This window comes from Ambystoma mexicanum, chromosome 4p (assembly GCF_040938575.1).
Source record: "Ambystoma mexicanum isolate Mex_15411 chromosome 4p, UKY_AmexF1_1, whole genome shotgun sequence".
Lineage (NCBI taxonomy): Eukaryota > Metazoa > Chordata > Amphibia > Caudata > Ambystomatidae > Ambystoma > Ambystoma mexicanum.
In genome coordinates, this window is record NC_090927.1 from 799,056,346 (window position 1) to 799,070,571 (window position 14,226).

General features: G+C 44.0%; 1 protein-coding gene across 13 annotated transcripts in view; it reads right to left on the minus strand.

The window, feature by feature from the left end:
• SNX14 (sorting nexin 14) overlaps positions 1 to 14,226 on the minus strand; it is a 2,214,134-nt gene that overhangs the window by 1,219,117 nt on the left and 980,791 nt on the right. For all 13 annotated transcript variants that reach the window (XM_069606348.1, XM_069606351.1, XM_069606342.1 and 10 more), the window contains one exon: positions 1,966 to 2,121. In XM_069606348.1, the coding sequence (XP_069462449.1) occupies positions 1,966 to 2,121 (156 nt within the window). The remainder of the gene's footprint in view (positions 1 to 1,965; positions 2,122 to 14,226) is intronic.

Consider the following 14,226-nt stretch of genomic DNA (forward strand, 5'->3'; position numbering starts at 1 on the left):
CTCACTGAAGGTTACCAGACATTTGGTTGAAAGAAATTGGTCGACCAGACAAATGGTCGAACCAATTTGGTCGAAAACCAAATGGTCGAATTTCTTTTTTTTATTATTTTCACCTTTTTTTTTTTTTGGGGGGGGGGTCCCCCCCCAACCCCCTTTTTTTTCTAAAAACCCATTTTTGTAAAAAACGAAAACCCGAAAAATAAATATATAATTAAAAAAAACAATTCGACCATTTGGTTTTCGACCAAATTGCGTCGACCAAATGTCATTCGACCAGTTTTAGGTCGACCAAATGTCTGGACACCCTCACTGAAGGCTTCTCACCCTGGACTCAAGACCAGACAAATCCTCCCGCTTCTCAAGAAACCAACACTGGTCCCCGACAACCTTAGCAACTACCGCCCCATCATCCATCTTCCCTTCCTAAGTAACATTCTTGAGAAAGCAGTAGTCATGCAACACCTCTAAACACATCGCCAACAATGTCCTTGATTCCTACCAATGTAGCTTCAGACCCAGAAGCAGCAAGGAAGCTGCACCCATCAAGGTGATTAATGATGCCCTTAACATTCTCGAGTATAGCCATACTTGCCTCCTAGTTTTCCTCCACTTCTCAGCAGTGTTGAGCACAGTAGACCACCAGACATTCACCAACATTCTATTTTACTGCATGGGGATCAGCAATACCGTCCTGAGCTGATTCTAATCCTACTTTGCTAACTGCTACCAGTTTGCCCAAATAGATTCTTCCAGATCACCAACTCTACCCTTCACCTGTGGAATTCCACAAGGATCCATCCTCCCCTCGCCCCCTTCAATCTTCAACCCTTACATCTTGGAACCGCTCTGAACCCTCTTGGCTATACACTACGTCCATATCAATCTCTAAGGCTTCAAACCCCAGCTGGCCACTAGAGGGTTCTATGTCACCAGACACCTTTCCTTCAAGGAGCACCTAACACGGAAGACGGCTGGGTATCAAGTTTCCCATCTGCAGAAAATCAAGCCCTTCATCCCAGCAAGCAAATTCATATCTGCAGTCCAAGCCTTGTTCCCCTCCCGCCTCGATGGTGGCAATGCCCTTCTGACAGGCCTTCCGACGACCACCATGGCAGCCCTGAAATGTGTACTACATGCTGCGCATTACTCAAAAGACTCCACAAATTCGACCACATCACCCTGACCCTTCCCCGGCTCCCGCTGCAAGCACGTATCACCATCAAACCCTGCTGCATCCTTAACAAGTATCGTAACAGAAAAGGTGTCCTAACCATTCAATTCTTTATGCATCAATTTTCGAAAAAGGGTTCACAATAAATGTTCATAGGTTCCCAAATCTAAGCATCAACAAAAGAATAATCACTTTATCTTTCGTAAAATCAGATAGTGGGGAGGGGGTTATTTGCCTGCCTCTTATTTTCTCTCTCTCTCTCTCTCTCTCTCTCTCTCTCTCTCTCTCTCTCTATCTATCTCTATCTCTTTCTCTCTCTCATTTATTTCATTTTTTTTCAAATGTAGAAAAACATCTTACTCACAATTTTCATCATGGGTGTTGATTTCTCTAGATTTATATTCCTATTCTAGTACTTCCTAGGCAAGATAGAGGTTGCCTTGCTTACCATCTGCGATTTTGAGGTAAATAAAGTGATGAAAAATAAAAATAGATTTAAAAAATAAAATAGGCGAAAAAGAAATTCTGCAAAGTTGCATTCGGCAAAAGTGTAGAATACACTTTGACAAATTAGCTATTTTCTTGTTGTATTAATAGCACTGGCACAGCACAGATCAAATGACATGTATATCTTGTACAATATGCTGTTTTGTCTATTAATTTTTGGCAAAGAGTATGGAGTACGTAATTTGGGAAAGAATTTAATTATCTTTGGGGACACCGAGGTTAAAACTCACATGAAAGGCAACTTTACGATTTTCTTGATCTATAAACTTAAACCATTCAGAACTTACTTCTTTGAATCTCTTCCACAATGAAAGGATCAAATCGAATTTTGTCAATGCTCTCATCCCGGCAATATGTTTGGTAAATCTTCTTCACCTCCTCATGAAGGGAGGTCATTTCTTCATCTGTTAACTCAGGTCGCAAAATTCGGTCATTGAATTCCTCTGAGAACATAAAGAGAAGACCATATCTTTAACGGCAAAAGTACTACACATTCAGTTAGATTACACAGCATGGACCTCTGCACAGAGCTAGCCCGCTAACAGACCCAATTCTACTAAAAGGAATGTTATTTAGCACAAATAGAGAATGTTTTCAGTACTGTGAGGGGTCAGAAATGCGAGACGGAAACAAAGGTAAAGTTTTCTTAAGGTTTGCCATTCATTAAATGAGAAAAGGTGGGATAAATGCCTATATATACCTATCTTTATAAGAAGATCCCTGCCTAGCATACTAAAACTAAAGAAAATGACTTAGTGTCCAAACAGTGTCTGACCCTCACAATATTACAACAAAATTATACAAAGAACGTATGGCTAATTTTAGTTCAACAAAACAATGTATCAATTCAAACTTAAAGGTTTTTGAAAGTACTCCTTGTGACCGGGGTTGGGATCCTTCCCCTGGATCAATTCAGGAATAGTTCTGATTCAACAAAGATCTGTTCAAGGTAACATCCCGTTGACACAGCATATAGCTTTTCCGCAAATGTTTGTCCACAATCCAAAAACAACTTGTGTTTTCCACAATATCCTTCTTGCAAAGGTACAGGTCTTTCTTTCACAACACAAGTTCAAAACCAAAGCAGCTGCTCTTTTCAGAATGTTCAACAAGTACTAGCATGTCACGCCTTCAAATGACCTAGTTTTGTCAGGGTAGCACAGCAACCACTCTAGATGCACCTTTTTCAAATGAACTACTTTGGTCAAGATAGCACAGCAACCACTCTTGATGTGCCACAGCTTCTAATACAAATGATAAGGTTAATAAGTTATTTGATTCAACAACAGTCTTTCCACCACACCTTTTTGGCTATAAACTTATTTCTGCTTGCCTGCCAGGACTAACCTACTATGATCCCTTTCCTGGTATACTCGCCTGTCAGGAAGAAAACTCCTACAACTACAATCAAAACTGATGGCAATATTGCCCCAAGATGGTCCACACCAATCTTTCTTGGAAGGATGGTTGAACAATAACTACCTTTTATTATCGTGTCTTGACTCTTGGTAAAGTTTGTTCCAGTTTTACCCAAACTGGAAATTCAATATAGAAGCATTGTTCTCAGATTGTCTCTTAACTATTTCTTGACAGCTTCTGGACTGTTGGCAGTTCGGGTTACAAGTTTCCCCCAATTGATATCCCAAAAAGGGAGAGGTGCGTCCTTGTTGCCTCTGTATGGTTTCACAGTCCCTTGTAAAGCGGGATATTTGATTTCCCCAATACATATCTCCTAAAAGGGGATTCATGCCTTTTTTGTTTTATTGTGATTTTCTCACAGCCTCTTGGCGGCTTTTAATGTTGGTTATAGGCTTTCCCCAATTGTAGTCCCCTATAAGGGAACTTACCCTCTTGCCAGTTCATTTCTTTTATTGTTCGATACTCAAAATCATTTGATTTCTGCTTGGTTTCCTTAACTGTTCGGTATTCTAAATGATTAGGTTTCTGCTTTATATCATAATTGTTCGGTATTCAAAATGGTCAGATTTTAACAATTTTGTAATGCGTATGTCATGATCCTTGCCCCTGGCCCTCACTGGCAAATCAGCCTTCCAGTTAGGGCCAGGTCAAAGGCCTTAAAACCTCATCCAAGACTCACTTGGAGTCAGTCCTGGCGCCTTTGGCGCCAGGCTCATAACCATCATGAAGACCAACATTAGAATGGGACTATTTACTTGGGACTATTTAACTTGGGGGGGGGAGGGTTCTGCCAACATGGAGGCACACACATAGCTCAGTTACAAGGAACTGAGCTATGCGCTCTAGTCTTTTGGGTGTGGCAGGCCTGGGACTACTTTACCTGGACTACTTTGGGTGTGGCAGGCCTGGGACTACTTTACCTGGACTACTTTGGGTGTGGCAGGCCTGGGACTATTTTACCTGGACTACTTTACCTGAGACTATTTAAACCGCACCCAAACAGCAGAACATGCTTTGCGTTATTCTGCTGTGGGCAGCGTAACACTCACTGTGTCCAGTTCTTTGATGCCAGCATGCCTGAAACCAAGGACCTGCAGAGAGAGAAAGAACACTACGAAACTTACCTGGAACAGTATCCAGTCTTCAATCCATCGCTGGCTTCAGTTCCACTCACCTGAAGGTACGAACTCCATCATCCTGCACCGCATGCATCCTGGAATACCATAACTTGGAAAGAGGAGAAAGAAAGACAGTCGCTGCTTCAACAGTTACACCCTCTGCACGGCCTGCAACATCTTTCACCTCCTTCTCCTTCCTCTGCTGTGCCTCATTTTGGGATTTAAATGTCCCGCTCAGGTGCCTTGGTATGTAACAACTAGACTGCACCTTTTGGTAAACAGCATCCTGAATCCTCACCACCTCTGAGCCTTTACTCCTCATCTCAGTGCCATAAGCATTACAGGTACTAAAGCCCATAATGGTATTGTGTTTAGTTAATTCTGACTGCTTTATATATTGTGAGTTCTTAGAGTGAGGAGAGGTTGTAAAAAGAGTTTGTGACCCAACATTTTAGAGTGAGGATTTGTACCCAATGCAGAATTAGGACAATTCAAGGCTTTCACAATTAACTCTTGAACTCCTGAAACACAAACCTCATTATGTCTAAATGACTTTCCATAACATGGTCTTTGGGTAGTTATATGGCAGGGACTTGTACATTGATAATATGCCATTAGGCATCTAGGAATGATTTGACTTTGATCTTCAGCAGAACATGAATACCTGAACTCTCCCAACAGAGTCAACATTTCGCCCAGGTCATCCACCCCCTGATACCAACCCCAGGGTTAGGGTCAGGTAGCGGCGGCCTTTCCCTGGCCACATGGGAGGAGACTTTAGGCTGGGGTTTGTTGATGACTCCGTAGGATTCATCACAATACTCAAATGTTTACTCTAGATATGCTGTCTATAGTGTGTGTGCTCTTATTGTAGGTGGGATACAGCATTACCATGACAAAGTAGAGTTTGCTTTGCTAAAAAAGCAAAACAGATGCAATCCTCCAAACGTTATAAGGACACCTCATATTTTAGTTACTACCTTTGAACATTATAAAGGCCCCTTTCTCGTGCAGTTACACATACACAGGCCTAGGTCTTATTAAAAAGGAATCCAAAATATGTTTCAACTAGTAAGGATGTAATCTTTCAAAGAACACACCTTTTGAATTTGATATTACAGTTACTCTGAACATTCACCAAAATATTATTTAAGGAGTATGGGGAGTCCTTGCTGCAGTCATCTGTAGGCTTTTGCAGCAACGTCCTCTCAGCCACCACAACATTCGGACTACTGCTGCTGTTGATTCCAACCAGTATATTCCTTCTCCGTCTTTTACTCAGAAAATGTCCCCTTCCTTATACTTACCACCTAAATTGTTCTACTTCATCCTGAAATCTTAATTATAAGCAGGATACCTTTACTCCTACATTTTGTCCAAATCTTACTTTCTTCCTTCTGGTAAAACGTAGCCTACTCCCCACTTTTGACTCTTTTTGCCGAAATAGGTCAAGGGACCCATCTCATTGTGTTTTGCCTTTTTCACAATAGTAAATACCCTAAATCTAAAAATCTGTTACAAATTTTCCACTGCTTGCCCTACATTAAAGACACCTTTACCTTAATCATTCTTTTTTAGGTGTTTATTCTTAAAATTCCCAAATTTCTCAAATACGCCTCTATAAAGTTTGTATATGGCACAAGGTCAATTAAATGGGTTTCTATCAATTTCTTATGCAGAACTACCTACTTAATCGTTGGCACAAAGACTTGTCTGAATCTTGATAAACTGACATCACTCATGTCAATTTGATCCTAGCTATAATTCATCTAAAGATACTCGATTCAGATCTCTGTGTGGTGGATGAAATCTTTTTCCTGAAACCAGTATTGCCCACGAATTGTCTACCGATTTTTTGTGGCTGGAAACATTTATTATTGTGCCGCAATGACCTGAGATGGCGGGCTGATGCCTGGCAGCAATAGCCCACTGCCCAAGTTGAGGGTCCCTTAATGCAGCGGCAGTGCCGTTACTGGCCCAGTCTGCCTTCTGACGCGGATCACATTGCTATTAGCACCCGCGTAGCTCACACTCTGGTGCTAAGGGTCTGTTTCAATTTTCTTTTAAAAAGACAATGTACGCTGCTGCCTTGCACCGCTCAATATTTAAGAAGTCAATTTTTCTTGTTGATGACCAGGACATCATGAACAAGGAAAAGAAACTCTAAATATACAGTGTGGCGGCGGGCAGCAGTGTTAAGATTTCTTTATTTTTTCATTTGGAAAACACACATAGCACTCGCGTGTGAGCCACGTGGGTGGTAAGGGGTGAAGGAGGAGGGAGGAAGGAGAATGGTGCGTGAGCTAAGCAGCACATTGGCTAGCTTCCAGGGTTGCAATGAGAGTGACGGGTCTTACGAAGGAGAGGGGAAAAGCAGGTAGAGCAAGAACTGCTGTGCAGAGACAAAGTGGAGAAAGTAACATCAAGAATTGGTAAGTGCAGAATAGGTGGCAAAGAAAGAAAGAATTCTACAGGGAAAAGGGGAAGAAAAGAAAAACAAAAGGAACTGGTAAGTAGAATATGAAGCAGAGAGTATGAGCCATGATGAAGAAGAAAGGAACAAACGTAAAAAGCAGCGACTGCTAATGATCAGATTATATGCCATAATTTCGAATTAATACATTTGGAGGCAACGCCAAAAAGGCAACTTTTTAGTGACCCATCTTAATTGCTTGTTTTCCCTTTTACGGTGAAATTAGGGATCCCAACATACCCCATCTCCTTATCCATCCTACCATTTATTACGCTCTGTACCCCTTTCTTTACGGATTTTGATTTAATTTCTGACTTTTACTGACATTTTCCTGACTTGAATTGAGTGGTAGGGAATTAATCAAAAAAGCATTTTATTTTATTTTGAGTTCATCTTTTTATTATCTTGAAACTGAACACAGGATCAAGAAAAGGGCAACATATATAAAAAGGGAATGAGGAAACAAACATGGCAAGCAGTGACTGCTGTACCCGTATGTTTGAATGCTTGAAGTTGAATCGGCACTTGCACAGGTGCTCGTTAATTGCTTGAGCCAAGTGTATTAATATAACAGTGTACTGTTTGATGCCCACTTCCATGGACACCACTCACTAGCACCTACAAATCACATTGGGACATTTAACCCCTACAGAGTCACCTGCTGGCAACAACAGGTTTTGTTCTTACATGCCCGCCGGTAGCCAGACACCTCCGGAGGTCCCAGAATTGATGGAAATCAGCAGAAAGTCAGATAATTAGGACTATGTGTTTCCCATAAGCTAACATTGGCATGTATAACATAGTGGCAACTGCAACATAAAAACCAGTATCCCGCACAACTAATCAGTTGCAAGCTTTGTTTCCAATTAGAAGCAACAATCTCTGTTGAGGACAGAGCCGGAACCCTGTCTGGTGCTCTGAGTGCTACTAGACCGGACGGGGGAGTAGGGCGCATATTGCGCAAGTTTATAGGGTGCTTTGAGAGGGGAAAGCAGAGGGGGTATTGAAGGTTAAGGAGAGGTGGACATGGGGCGCCCAATACCAGATAAAGAATGGGCGCAGATCTGGGAATTGGTTCGGAAAACATCCAGAAATGCCCGCTTTCAGCTGGTCCAGTTTAATATTCTACATAGGGTATATGTTACCCCAGTCGTGCTCAAGGCTATGAATGGGGATCTTTCAGATGCATGTCCCAGATGTGGATCCGCGCAGGCAGGGTTCTGGCATATGGCATGGGAGTGCGAGACAATAGCCGAGTATTGGGAGGGGGTTCTTAATGGAGTCAATGGGGTGTTGGGAACCACCTGGGACCGCAGACCGGAAATCTGCCTGTGGGGTAAGCTGCCGGGGGGGATAAGGCATGGATTGAGGAACAGAATGGGCCGGTTCTTGCTCATCTTAGCTAGGCGTCATATGGAGATAGCGTGGAAATCCCCACAAGGCCCGGCGGTTAATCAATGGCGGAAGGATGTGCGGAGATGGGGAGTAGCGGAGTTAACGCTGCTACAGAACGCAGACTCAGAGGCGGAACGTGTAGATGTAACGATTCACTGGGCTCAATTGTTAGATAACTTATCAAGAGACAATTATTTACGACCTCCGTGAAGGATTGGAGGCAGGAAAGCATAAATAAGGAGAACAAATGCTAAAGGAGAATATGGTGTTGGGAGTTGTTGGCTGAACCAACTAGATTGTATATATTCATGGACAAGGAAGAGCTGCAGGCTGGGGCCGATACGGGGAGCGGAAATCAACAGACTTATATGGACACTGAAAGGGGTGGGGAGTTGGGGGGGTTGGATGGGCTGGGAAGTTGTTGAAATTGTTCGATTGGAAACTTGGACGATGTCTATGGGGAGGACTATGGGGTTTTGGGGGGAGCAGATGGTGGGGGGTGGCGTTTTAGGATTGTTATAATAAAATGCCAATAAAGAGTGTTTAAAAAAAACTCTGTTGAGGGACGACCAATCTTGAGATTTGTTTGATGGCAACAGTTTTGAACGTTCAACATTCTAGAGCTGAATACAAGAGGCTCCTCTATCACACAACAGACCTGTAACTGTTATAGATACCTGCTAAATATGTAAAATAATGACTTACCTGGAAGAGTATACAAAGTACTTGGAGAACTGCAAAAATTGTGCAGCCACTGCTTTGTTTGAACCAGCAGTTGGTTACACTATATTTCTGTCTTTCTGTCCCTAAATCCTGTGTGAAAAAGTAAGCATTGGCTGCCTGACCAAAGTTACCCTAGGAAACGTGAAAAGAGCCTGCATAGATCTGATTGGTGACCTTAGAGCTTGAACACAGTCCTCAGGAAATTCCTCCATACAAACCGAACTACACCAAGGTACATGATTTTGCAGCAAGGCGAGTTTAGGAGGCAGTGTGCATCTATCCTTGCATGTCACATTGCTGGTAGAATCAAGCCTTTGTGAGTTTCTGGCTTGAGTAGAGTCAGCCAGTCTGTTTCCAGCCTGTGACGCATACGTTTGTACTGGATCTAGGGCCCAAAAGCACTTGTCAAACAGCACTGATCAGAAACGCAGATATCTAAAGGCCACTTCCGCCTGTCCTCACCACTCTTGGGGGGACTCTGTATCACCAGTGCGCGTGTCACACCACCATTTCACCATTGTTTTCACTCCGAATCACGCTGCTGTGCCCTCCACCTCCTGTTGTCTCTTACCCATGACCCTCTCACCTTCCCCTCCACCTTGAATGTGCAACTGTAGTGCCCAATGTCCTGCCAACAGCCTTTTGCATGTCACCCTTCTCCCAGCGGCCTTCCTTCCACAAACGGCCCGTATTAGTTGAACACATTCCTGTGATTTTGTTTCAGACCACAAAAGAGTATTGAGGTAGTCTGAATACTTGTGCAAGAGACCAGTGGTATGTCAGCTTTGCTTTTTCTCCTGGTAGGGCTTTGCAATGACAATATAGAACACAAGTTTAATGCTGTAGAAGGCTTTTGAAGCATGATAACTGCTAATTTCGGTTGTTGGTATCCTGTTCCATTAGGACTTCCCTACAGTGAGAAACAGCTGCTGTTTAGAGCAAATACGGCAATAGAGAAGTAGAGGAATGTGGTCAGGATAGTAATCTCATGTGATTTACAGATAATTTTATTGGGCACTTGCATGCACAATATTATTTAGAAAACAAAAGAAAATCAATCACCAATGCCACCTTAAAGAACAGCAAAAACAAGTACTAAACAAATGAGTGAAGTAGGAGGGTGTGGCCAGACCGGGGCCTCATGTGGAGCTGAACGCATGGAGCGCTAATGAAGCCGATCAACAACTAATTAAATAACAGGCTTTAAACCCTGTCAAATATTTAGGGGGCTAAGCAATCCTTTTCCAAGAACACAGGGGTGGGAGGGTTGACACAAAGCAATGAGCAACTTGGCTGACTAATACTGGAGAGGTTTTGGTGAAGCCTGCTCCAAGATGGCACCTCAAGATTGCACCTGCAATCTAATGGGGATTAAGGCACCCATGCTAGTTCAAGGTTACGATCATGTGTCCTGAGGCCTGGTCAGCATATTTTCATGGATGACTGCAGGCTGGGATGATTGGAATCACTGCTCTTTTCAGTTAATCGTGCCCATGCTCCTCTTGCAGCTCTCAACTGCAGTATTTGAAGACTGTATCACTAGTGTGCGTCAATTTCCCACCAGTCAGCTATCGCATATAGTGATAACGACTCCTCAGCAGTCGGGTCAACCAGTTTTTCCAAACATTTTGAGAGAGATGGGGAAGGCACACAGACAACCGTCAGATTCCGCTTTAGATCACGATACACAATATCGTTCCACAAAGGAACAATGAACAGTGGTTTTTGCAGAAGTGATTAAACAATTGGAGGCTGAATATTGCACTAAAAGTTATAAAAGTTGTTTGTCTAATGAGTGCTTGACTACTCTAAACAGTGGTGTGTGCTATGGATGGGGGGCGGGCTCATTTTCAGTGGGAGCATCTTCAGTGAACTTTGGCATCCCGCATCGGTCTGCACCACTACTGTGGGTGCTAACCACTTGCTGCTTTGAATCCTCTGTAGAGTACCTACAGCAAACATGTGCCAATTCACAACAGTGTAAAGTAATCATAGGGCTACTGAAGTTGATACATTTGTCCTCTGTTCTGCTGCCAGGAGTCAATGCGCACCATATAAGAATCCTAGGAGCTGTGTACACTTAAAGGGGTAGTTCGGTCAGAAATGTTATTGGCCCAATCGATCGGTCATGTATTTTAGAGCATAGCTGGTCCTTAAAAAAATGTCCAATGCAACTTACCCGAGTTTTTCTCACTTTAACACTGGGGTGCACAACATAAGGCCCGCGGGCCAAATGCGGCCCTCCATCCCGTGATGTGCGGCCCGCCAGGAGTGTTTACTTTTGTAATGAGATACGGCTCACTTCAAGCAGTCGGCCGCATTTCATTGCTTAAGTAAACAAACAGTTTGCCCTGGAACATTGCTGGCTAGGAGGCCAGCAGTAGAGACGGTCATTTGTATTGGACCTCTTAACAGCACATTGGCCGCCTTCCTTCCCAACCGTGCATATTTTAGCATTTTCCACGTTCCTTCAAGAGGAATTAAGGTGCTGAACAGAAACATGTCATTGTCCTTTGAAATGCAAAGTGACTTTAATTTTGTGCCCAGTCAATGGCGCCACACTTGCATAGTGACAAGAGTGTAAGTGTAACAAAAGCGTTCTGATTCAACACTAGATTAGCAACGGAACAGGGGGCGGAGGGGTGCAAATTCTATTTCATATTAACGCCACAGTTTTATTTTGAAGTTAATTTGCCCGAGAATGCTGTGTAGGGAAATGTGATGGTGATAATTTAGTAAAATTACAAAAAAAGAGGGAACCAGGGTAAGGGGCTCTGCAGTATTTTATGATAGATGTCCACAATGGTTCTTTTTGGGAGTAGAAATCATCAAATGGAGCATTAAATGAAGCTGTATATTAAGGCTTTGTCAATCTCTACTTTGCGGTTCATTTAATTTCCAAAAGAAATTCACGTGCCAGAATAAACCAAGAAAACCAGGACTGAGCTAGAATCTTTGGAATTGAATGGGGGCCCTATGGGTGTGTACGAACACCTGTCATGCTTCTGGGGAGGGCAGTACAAAATTAAATGTTCATGCCGATACGTTCTTTCATAAATACCCAATAACCATAGCACACACCCACATAATGCAAATAAGGGTTTTGGCCAATTGATTGAATGAGTGTAGGGATTTACCGAAGAGCATGTAAATGGACTCTGCCGGCTCATCTGGCACCCAGAGGTAGGAGGGAGCAAGCTTATAGAGTGCTGCTTAAAGGGTGTGGCAGAGTCCCACCCCAGACCTTCAAGCAAAATGCTCCTCGGCATGAGAGGGAGGGAGGGAGGAAGAGGAGAGAAAGGGACAGAGTAACAGAGAGAGATGAAGAAGGGAGGAGATGGAAAGAAACAGAAAGAGACAGAAATAGTAACACAGGGAGAGACAGAGACACAGAAATAGTAACAGTGTGGAAGAGGGATGAGAAAGAATGACAGAAAGAGAGACAGAGAGAGAGAAAGAGACTGTGAATGTGGCATTGGGCAGCAGCTGAAGATAAATATGTGAAGACAGTAACAACATGTGTTCATTTGTGTGCAATATATGGTACTGAATGGTGTTCCAGCTCCCTGCACTTGCACATTAAGTGTTTATCTGCTGGGGATAACCTAACATGGGTAACATTGGGGGGTCTTACTTACCGGTAACCCTCACTACTCGTAGTGCTGTTCTTCCTAGTCACAGTACTTACTCTCCGAGGGCCCGACCTTCATGACTAGGAAGCTTTTTCTGTTTAATTGTTCTTGCTTCACACCCTTGCTCATGTCGTGTGGTCACCGTTGAACCAATCCACGCAAAACATTAGCAGTCCGGCCCACAGTACGCAGTTTCGAAGGTACATTCGGCCCTCCGAGAAAACCAGTTGTGCAACCCTGCTTTAACACATTGTAATTGTTTATTTGTACAGCGCTTATACACAAGTGAAGTGCTTCAAAGCGCTTCAAGGCGGGAAGGGAGCAAGGGAAAATCAGTAGTCATTCTTGGGCCTTGAAGTTTTCGAATGATCTAACAAAAAAAGTAACTAGCGTACTAGGCTGGATGGCATTTCACCTAGTGCAGGTGCATGAAGTTTCACATTGGGGAGGGGAAACAAAGAGGGGACAAGAAAGAACTTACTAGGCCTAATAAATTCAGGTCATGCAAGTGTACAGACGGAGGTGCAGGGGGGGGGGTGGTTTCAGTGCACCCAGTCCAGAAGGGCCCTGGGTTAAGTGCAGAGATGTTACCTCTCTCATGGAACATATGATTAAGTGCAGTAGGGGTTACCCCTCGCATGGAACGAATGCTGAAAGTGCAGTAGTGATGGGCATAGTGTAGAGGTCCGGAGGCAAGTGCAAAGAATGGCAGGGTAGCCCGGGACCTGTGAGGCTCTGGAGGTGAGCCAGGTGACCAGTCAACAAAAACTGAACAGAGTTAGGGGAGAGATGGAGGAGTGAGGCTGGAGAGAAAAAGTGATGCGGTAGCAAGGGAGAGGGAGAGAGAAAGAGGAAGAGAAGAGGAAGGTCTTGAGGAGTTTACGGAAATGAGTTCCGGCTCAAGGCGGAAAGAGGCAGGGAGGCTGTTCCAGAGGGAGACACCTGCAGAGGATAAAGATCTACCCCCAAATCTATGCTTGGAAAAATGTCTCATGCAGAGAGTTGAAGGAGGCCAAGCGGAGATCTCTAGATGGAGAGTATTTGGGAAGAGAGAGTTGTATATAGTGCGGGCCCTGGCCCCAGAAAGCCTTGTGGACTATGCAGAGGGTCTTGAAGTTGATCCTAGCACCCTTCGGGAGCCAGTGGAGGGATTTCAGCGCCGAAGAGATGTGGTCCCGGGCTTGAGGCCAAGGATAAGTCTTGAGGTTCTGTTTTGGATGAGTTGTAGCGGGCGGAGAGTAAAAGTAGGCAGATTGAGAAAGTGGATGTTGCAGTAGTCCAGCCTAGAGAGAACGAGGGCCCTGGAGACGGTGAGCCTTTGGGGGAAGGTGAGAAAAAGTAGAATACCTCTGAGGAGGTGCAGCTGGTAGTGGGACTTTTTAGAGATTCCCGAGATGTGAAGAGAAGAAGAGAGGGAAATCCAAAATGACCCCCAGGTTTTTTGCCTCACTAGTAGGTGAAGGCGCAGGGCCAAGGGAGGCCGGCCAGTGGGAAATTGGGACAGCGGGGGCAGGGGTCCCAATGAGGATGATCTCGGTCTTACTGGCATTGAGGCAGAGATCGTTTGCAGCACACCAAGACTGAATTGCGGACAGACAGTCAGGAATGAGCGAGGAGGAGGAAGAGGCCGAGGGTACCCTGAAGGAGAGCGGGGTGTCATCCGCATAATACTGAAAGTTAGAGGTGAAGGTAGAGATCAAGTGGGCCAGAGGGGCAATGTAGACATTGAAGAACCACAGGGATAGGTTAGATCCCTGGGCGACGCCACAAGTGGAGTGATAGAGGAGA